Below are 17,352 nucleotides of genomic sequence, written 5' to 3'. Positions count from 1 at the left end.
TCACAGCAGAGACAAGTAAACATTTATTTTTATGCCTTTCTTCCTATGTGTATTTCAAGTCTTTTTCAAAACAAGGCCCCAGGACTCTCCAGATTCAATTATGTCCTTGGGCTTGGTCGACTGCTGCAGGAGTCTCAGGGAGCCTTCTACAAATGCTAGAGTGACTCATTTACCAACATTAAACCCTAGGATACATGCAACAAAGCAGGACTCCTTCCTCCATGGAATGTGCCGATTTCAGATGACACAGCACCCAATGTAGAAAACGCTGGAATTTTTCCTTGGAACTAGACTGTGATGAGAGGTGCTTGACATGAACATAAGCTACTGTCTTTTCTTTTTTTTTGAGACAGAGTTTCGCTTGTTGCCCAGGCTGGAGTGCAATGGCGTGATCTCCGCTCACTGCAACTTCCACCTCCCAGGTTCAAGCGATTCTCCTGCCTCAGCCTCCTGAGTAGCTGGGATTACAGGCACGTGCCACCATGCCCAGCTAATTTTTGTATTTTTAGTAGAGATGGCATTTCTCCATGTTGGTCAGGCTGGTCTCGAACTCCCAACCTCAGGTGATCTGCCCGCCTCAGCCTCCCAAAATGTTGGGATTACAGGCATGAGCCACCACGACCGGCCAGCTACTGTCTTTTCTTTGACCCTTCCTTTCCAGTTTCTGAAGATAAAGCAGGAAATAATCTTCTCTGAAGATACTTGATAAAAATTCCCAAAACACATGCTTCCACTTCACTGATAAAAAATTTACTGCAGTTTGGCACCTAAGAGTATGACAACAGCAATAAAAAGTAATTTCAAAGAGTTAAGATTTCTTCAGCAAAATAGATGATTCACATCTTCAAGCCCTTTTTGAAATCAGTTATTAATATTATTCTTTCCCCATTTCCATCTGAATGACTGCAGCAATAGTTGTTTTTTTTTTTTTTTTCGAAATGGAGTCTCGCTCTGTCGCCCAGCTGGAGTGCACTGGTGCAATCTTGGCTCACTGCAATCTCTGCCTCCTGGGTTCAAGCGATTTTCCTGCCTTAGCCTCTCGAGTAGCTGGGACTACAGGCACGCGCCACCACACCCAGCTCATTTTTGTATTTTTAGTAGAGACAGGGTTTCACCATGTTGGCCAGGATGGTCTCAATCTCCTGACCTCATGTTCTGCCCGCCTTGGCCTCCCAAAGTGCTAGGATTACAGGCGTGAGCCACCGCGCCCGGCCAGCAATACAGTTTTTAGTTACTCGACATCTTTAAGCCTATAACTCTTAGGCTATGCATAGCCCCATGTCCTAATCAGGCATTCACTGATCCCAGCAGGTCTCCATCTATTTGTACCAGCCTCCTCTATTCCTCCCAATCTCAAGGTTACTCTTAAATACTAGTAAATGCAAAAAGAACTTGTAAAGTGGCAAGGCATGGCCTATCAAAAGTCAGCCCAAGGGCAGTTTTCAGCCCTGCCTCACCTGGGTCTAGTTCAGCTGACGGATGAGCTGATTGATGCGTTCACCCCGATAGCCAGGTGTGCCCATCTCCTTGAGGAAGCCCACTCTATTTTTGGTAGCATGACGGGCCACTGAGAGGTGGAAAGGGTGCAAGAACCATGAGATCTCCTGGAAATGCTTCCCTGGGAAGGCAATTTCATGAATGAGGTCTTCCAAGCAAATGACGCCAAACTTCCCTAAGAAACACAAAAGCACAGATTCCTTTATTTAACATGTATCCAGCATATACTAAGCTGGCCACTCTGGCAGACTCTTGGGGCCCCAAGAAGAATACAACCTGAATCTCACATCAAAGCTTCAAAGACCCTGGCTTTCTGCCCCAGCTGACCCCTAAGCTGTAGCACTCACCCAGGTGCTCCTCAATCACTGTGTTGTCTGTCAGAGGGATGGTCTTATTCTTGACCTTGGCTTGTCCACGTTTCAAAATGAGTTCTCGGACAGACTTCAGATTTGGAAATCTATGTAGGAAAATAAAGCACGGTTTTCACCAGCACCTGGCACACTACATACCAGTCCTGCAGCCTGGCTGAGGAGAGGTTGGAGAGGTTCTCCCACACACTCACTTCTCCCAACGAGCAAGTGTTCTGCAATCACATTCCAGCTGAAATGCTTGGAAATACTCCTGATAAAGAACCGAAGTGACCCCACTTACATAATTAGAAATTTAAATTTATGGATGTGAATGTTCACCAGGGAAAATATTGCCAACAAAAACAAAACAGAAACCATGTCCTAGCTTACCTTAGGGGCTAGGACTCTGGCCTTAGGTGACCCTCTACTCAAGATGGTACAAGAGTTGGAAATAAAATCCAAGTTTTTGTTGGGTTTCAATGTTTGAGGAATACTACTCTTTTTTTTTTTTTTTTTTTTGAGATGGAGTCTTGCTCAGTCTCCCAGGCTGGAGTGCAGTGGCGCGATCTCGCCTCACTGCAAGCTCCGCCTCCCAGGTTCATGCCATTCTCCTGCCTCAGCCTCCCAAGTAGCTGGGACTACAGGTGCCAGGCTAATTTTTTTTGTATTTTTAGTAGAGACGGGGTTTCACCATGTTAGCCAGGATGGTCTCGATCTCCCGACCTCGTGATCCACCGTGTCTGGCCTTTTTTTTTTTTTTTTTTGATACAGAGTGGATTGCAGTGGCACAATCTCAGCTCACTGCAACCTCTGCCTCATGGATTCAAGCGCTTCTCCTGCCTCAGCCTCCCAAGTAGCTGGGAATACAGGCACACACCACCATGCCTGGCTAATTTTTTTTGTATTTTAGTAGAGACAGGGGTTTCACCATGTTGGCCAGGATGGTCTCAATCTCCTGACCCTGTGATCCACTCCTGACCGTGTGATCCACCCGCCTCGGCCTCCCAAAGTGTTGGGATTACAGGCATGAGCCAGTGTGTCCGGCCAGGAATACTACTCTTACACATGCACTGCCTTTAGCTCTGCTTTAAGACTTTCAAGAACCAAGCTTTCCTTGACCCAGCCTTAGCCTATGACTGAACCAGCCCTACTATGGTACTGTTCAGACCCCTCCCTACCCTGTGTCCCATGGTTATTACAGCTACCCACTGATTTCAGTTTGACTGTGGTCACAGCAAAATGTCCCTTCTACAGCAACATGAGCCCTGGAAAGCAATACCCGGTGCACCCTGACACACTCAAATAGAAATCTAATGTGAATTCACATGGAAAACCTTACTTACCCCCAGGTCACATAAGGTTCCACTATACGCAGCATTTTTAGATTCTGGGGGGTGACTTTTACAAAGACACCACTAAAAATTTTCTTTAGGCGAAGTCTTGCAATGGTTCTCTGCACCAGTAAACTCACGCCATCAATCCTGAAATGAACAGCAACAGAAATCAGACAGACTCCCTCCAGTTTATGTCAGTCCAGCAAGCACAACATGCGAGGTCACTACACTGGGTAATCTGGAATAAGACACAGAGACTATGCCTTAAAGAGCTCAGTTTAGTGGGAGGCGGTTATGAAAACAGATCCTTTTCATGATGTGGAGCAATGCCTGGAATGCTATGGAAATTGAACTTGTGTGTGTTTCAGGGGTAGGGGAAGTGGTGGTATGTAGGTCTGCACATGTCCAGCTAAGGAAGCTGGATGTGCTTCTATGGGCAGTAAAAGCTACTGAAGATTTTAAGCAGAAGAGACCAGACCAGATTTCTTTCTGACAATCACCAAGGGCAGTGTATGGGACAGATCACAGTATGACACTAGAGGCAAGGAAATCCAGGAGGAAGGTTAATACAATAGTTCAGGAAAAATATGAGCAGTGGTAGAGGGCTACAAAGGACAGAGCTCATAAACATGCAAAAGCCACAGGTTTCTGGTTTGGGTGATTGGGTAGGGGAAACAGCAAGAAGTAGAGTTGTACATGGGGTGGGCAGGGGGTTGGGAAAGTTCCACTAAGTGAGGAAAAATGTCTCCCCTTCACTGAATATGCTTCATCCACTCAGCCTTGTTTCAGTTCCTAGAATGATGCCTTGCTTTCCCTACCTCAGGACTTCAGCACGTATGCCTGGAAAGTCTCCCAACACTGGTGAACGCCTTTCACATCTTTCAGGTCTCAGGTTGAAGTTCCTGCTTTAGAGAGGGTGTCCTCAACCCCTCTCCCTAGTGAGCACTTTACCCTCATAGCACTTATTTTCAAGCCTATCTGTCTAAGGTCTTCCAAATATTGCAGACTAAATTGTGCTCAACCCTGACATCCTAGCACGATTTGCCTGAGTGGCTTGGGGCCTATTATCTCCCTAGAAAGGGGTCTAAAGCTTAAGCAACACTTTGCCCCAGCCTCATGCAATTAGAAAGACACCAGTTCCTTACCTTTCGATGCGTACAACAAAGGCCAAGGAATGTTTATCTGGCAATTCCAAGGCATGAGGTTTCACTTCTAGTCGTCTGAGACGCACCTTGTCACGTTTCTGCCGCCAGGAATCATGTAGGAATGATTCCAGTCGCTTAAACCTGAGCCCTTTTCCTTTCTTCTGCTACAGAGAAGACAGACCATCATCATCATCTTGTGCCTCCATACATTTTTACTTTTAGAACAGTAATTCATAAGTGACAACTGATATAGCTTATTTCCCCGTGTTCCACAATGCGAAGCAAAGCAACATTCTCTATTTTCATATAAAGGAAAAATGAGAAACCAAAGTAAAGGTGGAGTTGAGGAAACTTGGGAATTATTGGGAAAAATAATTAACGAACAAAAAATTAGTTTACATATTAATCAATGTTTACTAACAAGTTTCCTTAAACTCAACGCCAGCATTTGCCTGCAGGTGTTAAATATTTGCTAAACGAAGACATAAACCATATACACTTGGTGCTCTGCATCTGTGATTCAACCAACCCCAGATGGAAAATACTTTGGAGGAGCACATACAGTAGCTCACCCTGTAGTCCCAGCTACTTAGGAGGCTGAGGCGCGAGGTTCTCTTGAACCCAGGAATTCAAGGCTGCAATGAGCTATGATCCTGCCACTGCACTCTAGCCTGGGTAACACAAGACCTCACTCCTTTTTCTTTTTTTTTTTTGAGATGGGGTCTCGCTCTGTCGCCCAGGCTGGAGTGCAGTGATATGATCTCGGCTCACTGCAACCTCTGCCGCCTGGGTTCAAGCCATTTTCCTGCCTCAGCCTCCCAAGTAGCTGGGATTACAGGCATGCGCCACCACACCCGGCTAATTTTTGTATTTTTAGTAGAGACAGAGTCACCTTGTTGGCCAGCTTGGTCTCAAACTCCTGACTTCAGGAGATCCACCTGCCTCAGCCTCCCAAAGTGCTGGGATAACAGGCATGAGCTGCCACACCTGGCCAAAGACCCCACTTATTTTTTTTTTTTTTTGAGACAGGGTTTTGCTCTGTCACCCAGGCTGGAGTGCAGTGGCACAATCTCGGCTCACTGCAACCTCCGCCTCTCGGGTTCAAGCAATTCTCCTGCCTCAGCCCCCTGATTAGCTAGGATTACAGGCGCATGCCACAGTGCCCGTCTAATTTTTTGTATTTTTAGTAGAGATGGGGTTTCACCACGTTGGCCAGGCTGGTCTTGAACTCCTGACCTCAAGTAATCTGCCCGCCTCAGCCTCCCAAAGTGTTGGGATTACAGATGTGAACCCAGCTGACCTCACTCTTAAAAAAAAAAAAAAAAAAAAATTCAGGGGAAAAATGAAAAATAACCGTAAAAAGTAATACAAATTTTTAAAATACATTATGTACACTGTATTAGCTATCAGTAATCCAGGCCAGGCAGGGTGGCTCAGGCCTGTAATCCCAGCACTTTGGAAGGCCGGTGGGTGATCACTTGAGGCCGGGAGTTTGAGACCAGCATGGCCAACATGTCAAAACATCTCTACTAAAAATACAAAAAATCAGCCGGTGGCCGGGTGGGGTGGCTGACATCAGTAATCGCAGCACTTTGGGAGGCCGAGGTGGGCAGATCACTTGAGTCCATGAGTTGGAGACCAGCCTGGCCAACATGGTGAAACCCGGTCTCTACTAAAAATACAAAAATTAGCAGGGCATGGTGGCACATCCTTGTAATCCCAGCTACTTGGGAGGCCGAGGCAGGAGAATCGCTTGAACCCGGGAGGCGGAGGTTGTGGTAAGCCAAGATCGCATCACTGCACTCCAGCCTGGGTGACAGAGTGAGACTCTGTCTCAAAAAACAAAACAAAATTAAATTAAATTTAAAAAAAAATTAGCCAGGTGTGGTGGCGCATGCCTGTAATCCTAGCTACTTGGTTGGCTGAGGCACGAGAATTGCTTGAGCCCAGTAGGCAGAGGTTGCAGTGAGTCGAGATTGTGCCACTGCACTCCACTCTAGGCAAGAGTGAGACTCTTGCCTCAAAATAAACAAATAAATAAATAAAGCTATTAAGCAATCCAGGGAGGATTTAAACTACATAGGCGGAAGGAGTATAGATTATATGCAAATACTACAACCAGTTATTTATTTATTTATTTATTTATTGAGAGAGAGTCTCGCTCTGTCGCCCAGGCTGGAGTACAGTGGCACGATCTTGGCTCACTGCAACCTCCACCTCCCGAGTTCACGCCATTCTCCTGCCTCAGCCTCCCGAGTAGCTGGGACTACAGCAGCCTGCCACCATGCCCGGCTAATTTTTTATATTTTTAGTAGAGGCGGGGTTTCACCATGTTAGCCAGGATGGTCTCGATCTCCTGACCTCGTGATCCGCCCGCCTCGGCCTCCCAAAGTGCTGGGATTACAGGCGTGAGCCACCGCGCCCGGCCTACTACAACCATTTTATATAAGGGACTTCAGCAGTCTGAGATTTAGGCATCTGTGGGAGTCCTGGAACCAACCCCTTAAGGACACTGAGAGACAACTATACCTGGTCTGTCAAACCGTTGGGGGGAGCTCGTCAATACCAAATGTAGTCCAACACATGCGAGATAAAACTCACCAAATACAAATTCTAATTACTTTCTCTTGGTTCCCCACCATTACCTCCTTCTTTGCCAAAAGTGCCTGCTTTGCCTGGGTGGCTTTGAGGGCTTGATAAGCCTTCCTCTTTTTCAGGAGATTTTCTGGAACCAAAGGGATTTTTCTTTGCCTGATGCAGAAAATTGAGATCAGAGATAACATTTAGAAAAGAACACTTGGCCGGGCGCGGTGGCTCAAGCCTGTAATCCCAGCACTCTGGGAGGCCGAGGTGGGTGGATTACCTGAGGTCAGGAGTTCGAGACCAGCCTGACCAACATGGTGAAACCCCCGTTTCTACTAAAAATAAAAAATCAGCTGGGCGTGGTGGCGCACGCCTGTAATCCCAGCTACTCGGGAGACTGAGGCAGGAGAATCGCTTGAACCCGGGAGGCGGAGGTTGCACCGAGCCGAGATCGCGACACTGCGCTCCAGCCTGGGGGACAGAGCAAGACTCCGTCTCAAAACAAAAACAACAACAAAAAAGAAAACGAACATTCAATGGATTTCCAAACCAATTCAATATCCTGGGCTTTAGGGAACATTACTGTTTTCAAGTATCTGAAGAAAGATTCCCCTGAAACCTGCGGTTTCTGACTCCAGGCCTCATAAATCCACCCCTAATAGTCACTCATCCCCAAAGCCTCGGAAAATAATGAACCCTTTAGCCTCTGGGTTCGTATAAGTTAACAGGGTTTTCACGGCCACAGTTCTTCATAGGCACTAGCAGCGACGAATCTATGGGGTTGGGGCGGGGGCAGGCCTATCTGCAGAGTTAATACTTGTCGGGCTGGGTAAATTCAACTGTGGCACTCCAGCCCGCTGCCTGAAGTCAATCCTCGCCTCTCCAGATAACCCGAACTTGACCGCGATCCCCTCCCTCCTCCGCCACAGCGCTACTCCTCCTCACCCCCACCCTTTGTAAACTGTGGCCTTTTCTATTCCTAGAGCCCACAGGAATCCGCCACCGAGGCATAAACACCGTGGATGGCACCGGATACTCAAGACCCCACTCCAGATATTCAAAGCCCCAAACACTCACTCTTGCTCCGCCATCTTTCTAGTGGTGCAGCTACTGATCATGCGCAACCCCACCACATGGGGAAGACAACACACGCTCTGTTTACTTGACCATAGAGACGTCTGTTCTAGCTCACGCTGGAGGACCAGTCAGCGTTCACTTAGCAGCAGTGAGCCCTTGAGGTCCCGCTAACCCCGATTCCTGCCAAAAGTTGCACCGCTTCTAGGGTTTTTAGAGCCTGTGTTATTTTCAAAACCCAGCCCTTTTCTTGTAAGTTACAGTTTCATCACAAGCGGCCTGGCTGTGGACAGCAAAGTGCTTCCCACAATGCACCTATGGCGTCCGCTCCTAGCTAGGGCGCCGCACTTCCGGCGCGGCTGTGCTGCGTCTCTGGGGAGGAAGACAGGCAAACTCCGCGAAACATTTTCGCTCTGTGGAAAAACTTGGAGGCTATGGCTTTGGCTCCCACGTGTAGGTGGAAGTGTTTGTTGAGGACTTAGAGTGGTAAAGCAGGTAGCTGCAATTCCGTCTGCTTGGCTCCGTCGATGCGTCCTTGAACACGTTATTTAACCCCTCTATACTGCGGCTTCATTACCCATAAAATGGGTGTACAGTAATAATAGGTCTACCTAATGGCGTTACGAGGATTACAGGAGATTAGATAAAGCGTTTAGCAGTGTCTGTCAGCACTATGTTTGTTACTATTACTGCTGGACCGAAAACTACAACATGCTTCCTTCCCGTCTAAAACCGTTACACAGGCCGGGCGCGGTGGCTCACGCCTGTAATCCCAGCACTTTGGGAGGGAGGCCGAGACGGGAGGATCACCTGAGGTCAGGAGTTCGAGATCAGCCTGGCCAACACGGCGAAACCCCGTCTTGGGCGGAGGTTACAGTGAGCCGAGATCGCGCCACTGCCCACCAGCCTGGGCGACAGAGCAAGACTCCGTCTCAAAAAAAAAAAGAAAAAAAAGGAATAAAAATAAAACCCTTATACAGCTCTCATCGCCTGGAATATGCGTTCTTCCCTCCCAGTCTATATAGAATCCTGAAAAACAGTAGGTCGGGCCGGTGGCTTTCACCTGTAATCCCAGCCCTTGGGAGGCCAAGGCAGGTGGATCACTTGAGGTCAGGAGTTGGAGACCAGCATGGCTAAGATGGTGAAACCCCGTCTCTACTAAAAATACAAAAAATTAGCTGGGCGTGGTGGCTCGCGCCTGAAGTCCCAGGAGGCGGAGGCTGCGTGAGCCGAGTTTGTGCCACTGCACTCCAGCCTGGGCGACAGAGCGAGACTGTCTCAAAAAAAACAAGAAATAATTTTTTTTTTAAATTAAAAATCCTGAAAAACAACACAAGTCTTATCATCTCTGGAAACCTCCAGAGCAGCGCTTCTCAAGCATTAATAGTGAATAGGAGTCATCTGAAGATTTTACTAAAATACAGATTTTTATTCAGGAGGCCGGGTGGGGAGCTGATATTCTGCTTTTTTTTTTTTTTTTTTTTTTTTTTTTTGAGACGGCGTCTCGCTCTGTCGCCCAGGCTGGAGTGCAGTGGCGCGATCTCGGCTCACTGCAAGCTCCGCCTCCCGGGTTCACGCCATTCTCCTGCCTCAGCCTCCCGAGTAGCTGGGACTACAGGCGCCCGCCACCACGCCTGGCTAATTTTTTGAATTTTTAGTAGAGGCGGGGTTTCACCATGTTAGCCAGGATGGTCTCGATCTCCTGACCTCGTGATCCGCCCGCCTCGGCCTCCCAAAGTGCTGGGATTACAGGCGTGAGCCACCGCACCTGGCCAATATTCTACATTTTTAACAGGCTTCAGAGTGACGCTGGTGCTACTGGTCTATGGGCTGACTAGTAAGACTCTAGAGTAGTGTCTGATTTCCCTCAGGACATTATTATATTTTTAATATTTCTTCCACATGATACTAGGAGGGGCAGGAACCATGACTGCTTGCTCATCACTGATCCTAAGGATCTAGCACCAATTTCTCGATTTTGGCACTATTGATACTGATATTGGTGGCAGCTAAAGGCCTCGTGTTGCCATGTAACTAGTCCAACCGGAAAGAGTGCCATGGGCACAGGTCACTTTCTGATGAATAAGTGTCAGGACAACCCAGTATTCAAGGTCACACACTGAAAGAGGGAGGCTCATTCTCTTTCAGCACCTCACCATGTGTCTTTGTAAAGAGGCAAAACACAAGGGTCACCAAAGTGTAAGACATTCACTAAATAGTAAACAAAAAGCAAAAAGTTAAATGTTTTGTGATTTTTCCTGTCTATGGATAAAAGGTAGAGTCTGTGGTACCAATAATATTAAAAGGAGGAGGAATTTTAGGGTTAACAATACTTCAGCCAGGCGGCGATGGCTCACGCCTGTAATCCCAGCACTTTGGGAGGCCGAGGCAGGCAGATCACTTGAGCTCAGGAGTTCAAGACCATCCTCGGCAACATGGCAAAACCCTGTCTCTACCAAAAATACAAAAATTAGCCGGGCACGGTGGCACATGTCTGTAGTCAGCTACTTGGGAGGCTGAGGCACGAGAATTGCTTGAACCTGGGAGGCGGAGGTTGCAGTGAGCCGAGATTATGCCACTGCACTCCAGCCTGGGCAACAGAGCGAGAATCTGTGTCAAAACAACCCCCAAAAAACCACTACTCCAAGACTGAATGGGATTGAGGCCAGGATTCAGGAATGGCTTTCTACTGCCAGCAGATGGTGCTAGGAGAATACTTATTCTCAGCGCCAATCCCCTTACTCCACCAGACTGACACAGGGAAAAAGAAAGGAGCCCCACCTCTTAAACAATTATTCACTAACTGAATATGTGTTTATTGAGCATTGAGCATGTGTCCTAGATTTTTTTTTCAAAGTGAGGTTACTGAGGTCAGGTGTGGTGGCTCATGCCTGTAATCCCAGCACTTTGGGAGGCTGAGGCAGGCAGATCGCCTGAGGCCAGAAGTTCAAAACCAGCCTGGCCATCATGGTGAAACCCCATCTCTACTAAAAATACAAAAATTAGCTGGGTGTGGTGGCGCATACCTGTAATCCTAGCTACTTGGGAGGCTGAGGCACGAGAATCGGTGCACTCCAGCCTGGGCAACAGAGTGAGACCTTGTCTCCCCCCCCAAAAAAAAAAAATTCCAGTCCTCTTGTGAACTTATTTCTTCTTCATCATGTACATTTGGGCAGCTGTTGGGAGGATATCAAATCCAAACGCTTGCCCTCCAATACTTAAATTGAAGGAGTCTTTGGAAGATCTTTTCAATTCTTTTCATCACCCCATTGGGAGTGGGTATGAGATGCTAAATTTCTCTGTGATTTTGAATTTTAAGCAGAGTGATGATGGAACAAAGCACCAGATTTGAGACAAGACTTTTTTTTTTTTTTTTTTTTTTTTTTTTTGAGACAAAGTCTTGCTCTGTCGTCCAGGCTGGAGTGCAGTGGTGCAATCTTGGCTCACTGCAACCTCTGCTTCCCAGGTTCAAGCAATTCTCGTGCCTCAGCCTCCCGAGTAGCTAGGATTACAGGCGTGTGCCACCACGCCCGGCTAATTTTTGTATTTTTAGTAGAGACGGGTTTCACCATGTTGGCCAGGCTGCTCTCGAACTCTTGACCTCAAGTGATCTGCCCACCTCGACCTCCCAAAGTGCTGGGATTACAGGTATGAGCCACCGCACCCAGTCAGGGGCAAAACTTTTAACGATTTCCACCTAAGAAAACCTCCTAGAGTTTCTTTGTCTCTGTCCTTCTCAAGCCTCATGGGTTCTTCAATTTTTTAATTCTTATCTTCCTTACAAAATCCCTTTATGTTGGTTAACTAGAATAATTTTCTGTTGTTTACAACCAAATAATCCTGACTGTAACAGTCCCAAACATATGGGATACAGACTAGGGTGTAAAAAAATGGTCCCAGATTGTTTTGGTTTTTTGTGTTTTTTTTTTGAGATGGAGTCTCGCTTTGTCGCCAGGCTGTAGTGCAGTAGCACTATCTCGGCCTACTGCAACCTCTGCCTCCCAGGTTCAAGCAATTCTCCTGACTCAGCCCCCCAAGTAGCTGGGACTACAGGCGCACACCACCATGCCTGGCTAATTTTTGTATTTTTAGTAGAGATGGGGTTTCACCATGTTGGCCAGGATGGTCTCAATCTTTTGACCTCGTGATCTGCCTGCCTTGGCCTCCCAAAGTGCTGGGATTACAGGCATGAGCCACCGTGCCCAGTCCCCAGATTGTTTTTCTTTTCTTTTTTCTTTTTTTTTTAGACAGAGTCTCACTCTGTCGCCCAGGCTGGAGTGCAGTGGCACGATCTCGGCTCACTGCAACCTCCACCTCCTGGGTTCAAGCAATTCTCCTGCCTTAGCCTCCCGAGTAGCTGGGATTACAGGTGCCCGCCACCACGCCTGGGTAATTTTTGTATTTTTAGTAGAGATGGGGTTTCACCATGTTGGCCAGGCTGGTCTCGAAGTCCTGACCTCAGGTGTTCACCTGCCTCGGCCTCCCAAAGTGCTGGGATTACAGGCATGAGCCACCGCGCCCGGCCAGTTATAGGTATATTTGTATGTAACAATTTTGGAAGCATATATGAAAAAGTGCTGACGGTGGTCTTTTTGGGAAATAGTAGTAGAGTCTGGAATCGGAGGAAAACTTCCATTTTATGATATGCCCTTTGTTTACCACATACGTATTAGTTTAAGAAAAAGCTCTGAGCCAGGTTGGTGGCTCACGTCTGTAATCCCAGCACTTTGGGAGGCCCAGTTGGGCGGATCACTTGAGCTCACAAGTTTGAGACCTGCCTGGGCAACATGGTGAAACCACGTCTCTTCAAAAAATATAAAAATTAGGCTGGGTGCAGTGGCTCACACCTGTAATCACAGCACTTTGGGAGGCCAAGGCAGGCGGATCACTTGAGACCGGGAATTTGAGACCAGCCTGGGCAACATGACGAAACCCTGTTTCTACTAAAAATACAAAAAATTAGCCGGGCATGGTGGTGCACACCTGTAGTCTCAACTACTTGAGAGACTGAGGTGGAAGGATCATTTTAGCCTGGAGGGTCAAGGCTGTAGTGAGCCCAGATCTTGCCACTGCACTCCAGCCTGGGCAACTGGAGTGAAACCCTGTCTCAATAGATAGATAGGTAGATAAATAGACAGATAGACAGACAGACAGACATGGCTGGGCAAGGTGGCTCACACCTGTAATGCCAGCACTTTGGGAGGCCAAGGCAGGTGGATGACTCGAGGTCAGGAATTCGAGATGAGCCTGGCCAACATGGTGAAACCTCATTATCTGCTAAAAAAAGTACAAAAATTATTTGGGTGTGGTGGTGGGTGCCTGTAATCCCAGCTACTCAGGAGGCTGAGGCAGGAGAATTGCTTGAACCTGGGAGATGGAGGTTGCGGTGAGCCCAGATTGCGCCACTGTGCTTCAGCCTGGGTGACAGAGCGAGACTCCATCTCAGAAAAAAAAAAAAAAAAAAATCTTGGCAGGGCATGGTGGCTCACGCCTATAATCCTAGCACTTTGGGAGGCCGAGGAGGGTGGATCATGAGGTCAGGAGATCGAGACCATCCTGGCTAACACAGTGAAACCCAATCTCTACTAAAAATACAAAAAAATTAGCCAGGCATGGTGGCACGCACCTGTAGTCCCAGCTACTTGGGAGGCTGAGGCAGGAGAATCGCTTGAATCTGGGAGGTGGAGGTTGCAGTCAGCCAAGATTGCACCACTGCACTCCAGCCTGGGCGACAGAGTGAGACTTTGTCTCAAGAAAGAAAAAAAAGGCCGGGTACAGTGGCTCATGCCTGTAATCCCAGCACTTTGGAAGGCCGAGGTGGGCAGATCACAAGGTCAGGAGTTCGAGACCAGCCTGGCCAACATGGTGAAACCCTGTTTCTACTAAAAATACAAAAGTTAGCTGGGCATGGTGGCACGTGCCTGTAATCCCAGCTACTTGGGAGGCTGAGGCAGGAGAATCGCTTGAACCTGGGGAGGTGGAGGTTGCAGTGAGCCGAGATCACGCCATTGCACTCCAGCCTGGGCAACAGAGTCAAACTCCGTCTCAGAAAAAAAAAAAGAAAGAAAGAAAAAGGAAAAACATCTATATCTATATATAAATTAGATGGGCATGGTGGTGTGCGCCTGTAGTCGTGCTACTTGGGAGGCTGTGATGGGAGGATGGGTTGAGGCTGGGAGGTGGAGGTTACAGTGAACAGAGATCACGCCACTGCACTCCAGCCTGGGTGACAGAGCCAGACCTTGTTTCAGAAAAAAAATAAAAAAAGAAATGAAAAGGAAAAAAAAAAGAAAGCTCTGTAAGTAATTGGATTTTTGTGGTTCTCTCTGAATTGGTTCCAGAATCCCTTTCCTAACACGTCCGTGCATAATTTATTTCAGTATTCTCTGCACTTCTGGATTATTTGGAATCCTACTCTTACTTAAGGCAAAGCTGCCACACCTAACACACCCTAAGAGGAACTCTATCTGCAATTTCCCATCTGCTCCATCCTCTTTCTTGGATTACGACACTTTTTGCAGTCAGCTTCATTTTGCTTCAAGCTTTGCTTGTAAGTGACAAGGGGTTATCAGGAAGCAAGTAGGAAAGAGATTAGTCTGAGAGCAGTGGATGAACCTGGAGTTGAGGCAGACAACGTGAACAACAGCTTTTGATCCTAATGAAAAACAAACATAAGGTAGCAAAAGTGGGAAGGAAAGGGAGAGAACAGGTGAGGGGCAGCAGCCTTTTGAGGCTTGAGGATAGACAAAAAAGCTGGGGTAGGAAGGTCAAAGTATGTAGCAGGTAAGACTAAAAGCAAAACAGAAAAACCCAAACTTCTGAATTATTTAGGGATAATGGAACATGGCTCGTTTTACTTTTTTTTTTTTTTTGAGATGGAGTTTTGCTCTTGTTGCCCAGGTTGGAGTGCAATGGTGTGATATTGGCTTACCACAACCTCCGCCTCTGCAGTTCAAGCGATTCTCTTGCCTCAGCCTCCCAAGTAGCTGGGATTACAGGCATGCACCACCACGCCTGGCTAATTTTGTATTTTTAGTAGAGACGGGGTTTCTCCATGTTGGTCAGGCTGGTCTTGAACTCCCAACCTTAGGTGATCCACCTGCCTCGGCCTCCCAAAGTGCTGGGATTACATGTGTGAGCCACTGCGCCTGGTCTCTTTTTTCTTTTTCTTTTTTCATGTTTGAGATGGAGTCTCACTCTGTCAGCCAGGCTGGAGTGCAGTGGCACAATTTCGGCTCACTACAACCTCCACCTCCCAGGTTCAAGTGGTTCTCCTGCCTTAGCCTCCTGAGTAGCTGGGACTACAGGCATGTGCCACCATGCCTAGATAATTTTTTGTATTTTTAGTAAGATGGGGTTTCGCCATGTTGGCCAGGCTGGTCTTGAACTCCTGACCTCAGGTGATCTGCCCGCCTCGGCTTCCCAAACTGCTGGGATTACACGCGTGAGCCACTGTGCCTGGCCCTGCTCTTTTTACTGTCTACATGTCTTCAGTAACACCCTTTTTTTTTTTTTTTTTTTTTGGAGACAGAGTCTTGCTCTGTCACTCAGGCTGGAGTGCAGTGGCACGATCTTGGCTCACTGCAATCTCCACCTCCTGAGTTCAACCAATACTCCAGCCTCAGCCTTCTGATTAGCTGGGATTACAGGTACCCGCCAACATGCCTGGATAATTTTTGTATTTTTTTTTTTTTTTAGCAGAGACAAGGTTTCACCTTGTTTGCCAGGCTTGTCTCTAACTCCTGACCTCAGGTGATCAGCCCTCCTCTCAGCCTCCCTAAGTACTGGGATTACAGGTGTGAGCCACTGCACCCGGCCTTAGTAACACATTTTACACCCTAAGAAGTAGAGGGCCAAGACCAGTCTTCTTAGTTTATGGGCAAGGACACGGTGACTGAGAGTTAAGTTGTATGAAGATACATGATTATGTGATAGATGAGATACCAGAACCAATTTCCACATTCTGCTGCCAAAGGCACTTTCTGCCCACCCAGTTGCACTGCTTTCCTTGACCTTCATAGAAGTAATTTTTTTCCCAAGGATCTTCTTGCCTTTGCAATTGGTTTCAAAGGTCAGACTCCAGCACATACCCAAGAGTAATACAGATGAGGGTTTCTTTTTTTTTTTTTTTTTTTTGAGACTGAGTCTCACTTTGTTGCCCAGGCTGGAGGCTGGAGTGCAGTGGTGTGGTCTTGGCTCACTGACTGCAACCCCGCCTCCTGGGTTCAAGCAATTCTCTTGTCTCAGCCTCCCAAGTAGCTGGGCCTACAGGTGCACCACGCCTGGCTAATTTTTGTATTTTTAGTAGAGACAGGGTTTCACCATATTGGTCAGGCTGGTCTCAAACTCCTGACCTCAGGTAATCCACCTGCCTCAGCCTTCCAAAGTGCTGGGATTACAGGCGTGAGCCACCACACGCGGCCTGGGTTTGTTATAAAGGTCTTTTACCTGCAGCAGCGAAGACAGGCAATTCATATTACAGAATCCACTTTATACTACATATGTGCTCCTGCTATTTGTGAATACACTGAAACAGATTTCTCCACATAATTAACAATTTAATTACAAAGGTCTTGGTGTGGTAGCTGACGCCTGTAATCTCAGCACTTTGGGAAGCCGAGGCAGGCCGTTCACCTGAGGTCGGGAGTTCGAGACCAACCTGACCAACATGGAGAAACCCCATCTCTACTACAAATACAAAATTAGCCAGCATGGTGGCAGGCGCCTGTAATTCCAGCTACTCGGGAGGTTGAAGTAGGAGAATCGCTTGAACCTGGGGGTAGAGGTTGCGATGAGTCGAGATTGTGCCATTGCACTGCAGCCTGGGCAACAAGAGGGAAATTTCCCTCCGTCTCAGAAAATAAATAAATAAATAAATAAATAAAGTCTTTTATCTTTGTTACTGCAGAAGGTATATTTTGTTCTCAAGTTTAACTCAGGAAAATACTAAGAACCAGGGCATGGAAATGTAATTTACAGCTCTCTGTGCAATTTATTGTGGCAGTCCAGAAGAATTTTCTTTTTTGAGACAAGGTCTTGTTCTGTGACCCAGGCTTGAGTCCAGTGGCATGATCATGGCTCACTGCAGCCTTGAACTGGGCTTAAGCAATCCTCTGGCCTCAGCCTCCTGAGTAGGTGGGCCTACAGGCATATGCCACCATGCCTGGCTAATTTTTAATTTTTTTTGTAGAGATAGGTCTCACTGTGTGTTGCCCAGGCTTGTCTTGAACTCCTGGCCTCAAGCAGTCCTCCTGCCTCAGACTCCCAAAGTGTTGGGCTTACAGGCATGAGCCACATGCCCAGCCCAGAAAAATTATAGCATCCTATTTTCTTCTCTCCTGAACTCCAGTCAGTTCCCAAATGTAATGT

At 47.3% G+C, this 17,352-nt stretch overlaps 1 protein-coding gene across 2 annotated transcripts; it reads right to left on the bottom strand.

Annotated features, from left to right (window-relative positions):
• Positions 1-9,258, bottom strand: RPL7L1 (ribosomal protein L7 like 1). Of its 2 annotated transcripts, XM_034962107.3 has the most exons (7): positions 7,987-9,258; positions 6,972-7,077; positions 4,327-4,490; positions 3,191-3,328; positions 1,845-1,954; positions 1,458-1,672; positions 1-767 (listed from the first exon to the last, which is right to left on the bottom strand). In XM_034962107.3, the coding sequence occupies exons 1-6, from the start codon at positions 8,025-8,027 to the stop codon at positions 1,464-1,466; spliced, it is 768 nt and encodes a 255-aa protein (XP_034817998.1). In that variant the 5' UTR covers positions 8,028-9,258; the 3' UTR covers positions 1-767; positions 1,458-1,463. The 2 variants fall into 2 exon arrangements, with proteins under 2 accessions (XP_034817998.1, XP_008957025.1); XM_008958777.4 differs by having other exon boundaries at positions 1-1,672.
• Positions 9,259-17,352: the final 8,094 nt, after the last annotated feature.

This window comes from Pan paniscus, chromosome 5 (genome assembly GCF_029289425.2).
Source record: "Pan paniscus chromosome 5, NHGRI_mPanPan1-v2.0_pri, whole genome shotgun sequence".
Lineage (NCBI taxonomy): Eukaryota > Metazoa > Chordata > Mammalia > Primates > Hominidae > Pan > Pan paniscus.
Note: the sequence above shows the minus strand (reverse complement) of the source record. Positions and strands in the feature narration are given on the sequence as shown.